The sequence below is a fragment of the Rissa tridactyla genome, chromosome 3, assembly GCF_028500815.1.
Source record: "Rissa tridactyla isolate bRisTri1 chromosome 3, bRisTri1.patW.cur.20221130, whole genome shotgun sequence".
Taxonomy (NCBI): Eukaryota; Metazoa; Chordata; class Aves; order Charadriiformes; family Laridae; genus Rissa; species Rissa tridactyla.
The window spans coordinates 10,016,400-10,020,010 of record NC_071468.1 but is presented as its reverse complement, the minus strand read 5'-3'; the positions used below and the strand labels follow the sequence as shown (position 1 = coordinate 10,020,010).

The window sequence follows — 3,611 nt, the reverse complement described above, 5'->3', positions numbered from 1 at the left end:
CACTACCCCCGCCCCCGCCCGGCTGATGGCTGTACTTTATTTTATTAAATAAAAACCACCCTAGAAGCGACCGTGACTCGGAACGGGGAGGGGGAGGTTGGGCCGGGGCGGCGGCGGGGGGGGTGTTGGACCGGGGTGTGCGCGGGCGCCGCCTGCCGGGGGAACAACGGCGACACGCCTCGTGACGACATCAGTGACGGCATCTCGGGGGCGGGGCGGGGCGCTGGCTTCCGGGTGCGCGGGGGGGGTGGGAGGAGAGGGGGGTCCGATGGCGCGCATCAGTCTGGAGGACCTGGACGGGCTGGGCGAGGAGGCCGAGGACGGTGGCGGGGAAGATGGCGAGGAGGAGGAGGAGGAGCGGAGCCGGCTGTTCGCCCACTGGGAGGCCGTGGCCAGCACGCACCGAGTGAGCCTGCCCCGAGGTGAGCGCTGGGCCCCGCCGCCGGGGCAGCCCGGGGTCTGTGGGGTTGGGCCTTTCCGGGGCTGACAGGGCCCCCGCCGGCCGGCCGTGGGGCTGCCGGTGCTCTCCAGCCCGGCCGAGCCTCCTCTCCCCTCCTCTCCTCTCCTCTCCTCTGCTTTGCCTTGCAGACATGGCAGGCCCCATCGTCCAGATGACCCGGCACAGCCAGGCCCGCGAGGCCGTGCCCTACGTTACCCTCTCGCAGCAGGAGAAGGTGAGGCCGGCTCCTCTCCGCACAGCCGGGGACTACCGCGGGTGTCGTCCCCGGGTCCGTCACGGGCGCTGCCGCCAGCCCGGGGAGCGGGAAGAGCAGCGCCTTCCCTTGGGGAAGATGTACCCGCCGGCCTTGCAGAGGTTTCTGCAGAAGCGCTGCAGCCAGGCACTGTAACTCTGGCTTGGTGCAGCGTTCTGCCGTCCCTGCACCTTCTCCCGTGTTGAGTGGTGGCGGTGCTCAGCTTCCCGGCCTCTGTTTTAGAATTGGACTGGTCTTGCTGCTTTCTCTGGTCTTCTGGCTTCCTTCTGTCTCTTTTACCGACCTGTCCTCTGCTGGGGTGGGAGTGTCCAAGAGAGTGAATTTTCACTTCAGAGCCTGCGCCCCCGCCTTGGGCAAAACACCTTGTTGCGTAGCTCGGAGTCCCGCTGGGTTGTTTGTGTTTGGGCTAGTTACGTGGCTACTGGTTGAGCTGGAGATCTCAACTGGCACAAGACAGGGATGCTTCGGTGGGGAGCACAGGGCCTACGGCCCTGGCTGTCAGATCTGAGCATGTGGTGGTGGTTGTTGCAACTGCCCATCCAAAAACGGTAGCTTCTGCCTGAAGATCTCCTGTTCTTGCTGGCTAAGTTGCATATCTCCTCTCATCTCCTCTCATCTCTGAGCTTTGAGAAATAACTGTGAAGAAGCGCTCGTCAGACTGGTTCCTGTGTCTCTGCAGACGTGGTTGGGCTTGCTACTGAGAAGACATCTGTCAGTTGTCCTCTGTTTGAGGAGAGCTTAACCAGTTTCTTCTGGGCTGAGGTCCAGCGCTCCTGCCTGTAAAACACGCCTGAGCATGTGGGTTGTTCAGCTCTGAACTGGAGCTTCACCACACTCCCTCTTTCCCTGTTCTTCTGGGTCCCAAGGACTTAGTCTGGGCTCTTCTCTGCCTGTGCTGGTCCCAGGCAGGAATAGGGCCCCAAGACTTTGTGGGGCCTGAAGATCTTTTCTTGCTGTTGGCATCCCCTCTGTGCCTGAGGAGGATTGTTGGAGTTTTATTCCGGGGCTGGGTGAGGGGGTAGGAGCCACTTCCTGGCATTAGTGCTGAGGGGACTCTGGAGCTGGGGCCCTTAAGGACACATTTCCCAGGATGGGGCAGGTGGGTAGTATTTGGTTGCTCCTCCTGAGCTGTCAGTGCTACAAGCTCTCATCATCTTGGAGGCAAGTGAATTATTATGCCACGCACAGAGCCTTGCTCTGTCAGTACTCAGTCAAATTCCTCAGCTCATATTGGACCTGTTGCCGCTGGATCTGTGTGAAGCATCTTCACTCTTTCTCTTGGTCAAGTCTCATCTTCTAGAGTGGTGTGCTTAATATCGGGATCAGGCTGTGGAAGGACCAGACACCATGCCTTGCTGGGCTGATACGTTTATTCGCAGATGGTGTGGAAGATGAGAGTTGCAAATAGTCTAGAGGGACTGGTGGTTTCCTTGCTTGGAAAATGGTCTTGCCCTGCTTTGGTTGGTGGGACAATAGCAGGCATGGTCCCATCTACAGGGTGAATGCTGGCTGGCCTGCAGTGTTTTGGGGCACTCTTCTTCCTGGCGCCCTGCTGATGTACACGAGCAGCCCAGAGGCCTTCCTTCTGCCTTGGGTTTGGCTTTCTGAGACGAGACCTGGTTTGGGTGGAGCCACAGGGAGGCTGCACTCAGCGTTGAGGCTGGTCACAGCTTCCTGGCTCGCTCACTGCCAGCACAGCTGTGGAGCACAGAAGTTTGGACATGTGCCCTGAGCTGCGTGGAACAAGGTTGTCTTATGAGCGCTTTAATCTGGCTGAAGAACAAGCTGAGAGCAGGAAGATAGGCGCTGGCTACAACTTCCCATCCCCGCTTTATGTGGTACCTGTGGTTATAACCATGCCATGAGCTGAACTGTGAGGAGATTCACATGCAATTTCCCCACGCCTCCCTGCCCCCCTTCTGCGTTGTACAGAAGACTGGGCATCTGTGCTGGAAATAGAGATTCTGACCCAACCCACAAACCCATCTGCAGCGGCTGCGTTCGCGTCTTTTCTTCCTCCTGTCACTTCTTGGTATGGGAGAAGGATCTAAGAGGAGTTTTGTTCCAGCCTTCACAGTTCTTCTGGGTGCTAGAGCTCTTCTACTGGGCAGGAAGCTTTTTGCTTGTTACCCTCTGTGCACATAGGGCTCCAGGTAACAGACACTGCACCTGAGAATCACATCAACCTTACTGGAGGCCTTTGGGTACCTGGAATCAGGAACATCCTTGTGAGTAGGCAGGACAGCGACTGGAGAGGAGCAGAAAGTCCCGTGTCCCCTGCTGAGGATGTGCTGCATTCCTCGCGCATGCCAGGAGCCTCCAAGCCTCCCCACACCCCGTCCCCTATCTGTGCTTTTCCTTTGGCTGATTTTTGCCTGGCGCTGTTAATTGTCCTTGTCTGAGGTGCGTGTGCTGCCAGCTCCCCTCGCCTTCTCCGGCCTCCCCTGCCCATCACTATCTGGCAGGGGGTCTCATTTTGGCGGAGGCCTCTCTCCCCACTTCCTGCCTGTCAGTGTCGGTTTTGCCACCCGAGTGCTGCAGTGTTGTCAGCGCGCTTAACTCTGACTTGGCTTGTCTGTGGCCTGTTTCAGTGCAAGGAAGCAGCCTATGAGGAGCGGCGGTACCCAGCTGGGAAGTGGGCGTGTGTCACCAAGGGGGAGCCCATGTATGAGCAGAGCATCTCCATGAGCTTCATGAAGCTCATGCGCTACATCTGCAAGGAGAACTCTGTAGGTGTGTGCAGGCAGGGGCTGGCGGGGGCTGGCAGGCCGCACAGAGGGAGGGCCCTGCCGTTGTTCGTCTGGAGCGGGGAGGAGGGCTGCCGCCCCTTTCCCAACCGTTTCACTCTGCCCGCTGCCTTCCTGCCTCCTTCCAGGTTGCTACCTGGGCATGACAGTC

At 59.0% G+C, this 3,611-nt stretch overlaps 1 protein-coding gene across 1 annotated transcript in view; it reads left to right on the top strand.

Annotated features, from left to right (window-relative positions):
• The first annotated feature begins 261 nt into the window (after positions 1-261).
• Positions 262-3,611, top strand: part of PTK7 (protein tyrosine kinase 7 (inactive)) — a 44,644-nt gene continuing 41,294 nt past the window's right edge. Inside the window, exon 1 of the mRNA XM_054195162.1 lies at positions 262-422. Within this exon, the coding sequence (XP_054051137.1) occupies positions 269-422 (154 nt within the window). The 5' untranslated portion in view covers positions 262-268. The remainder of the gene's footprint in view (positions 423-3,611) is intronic.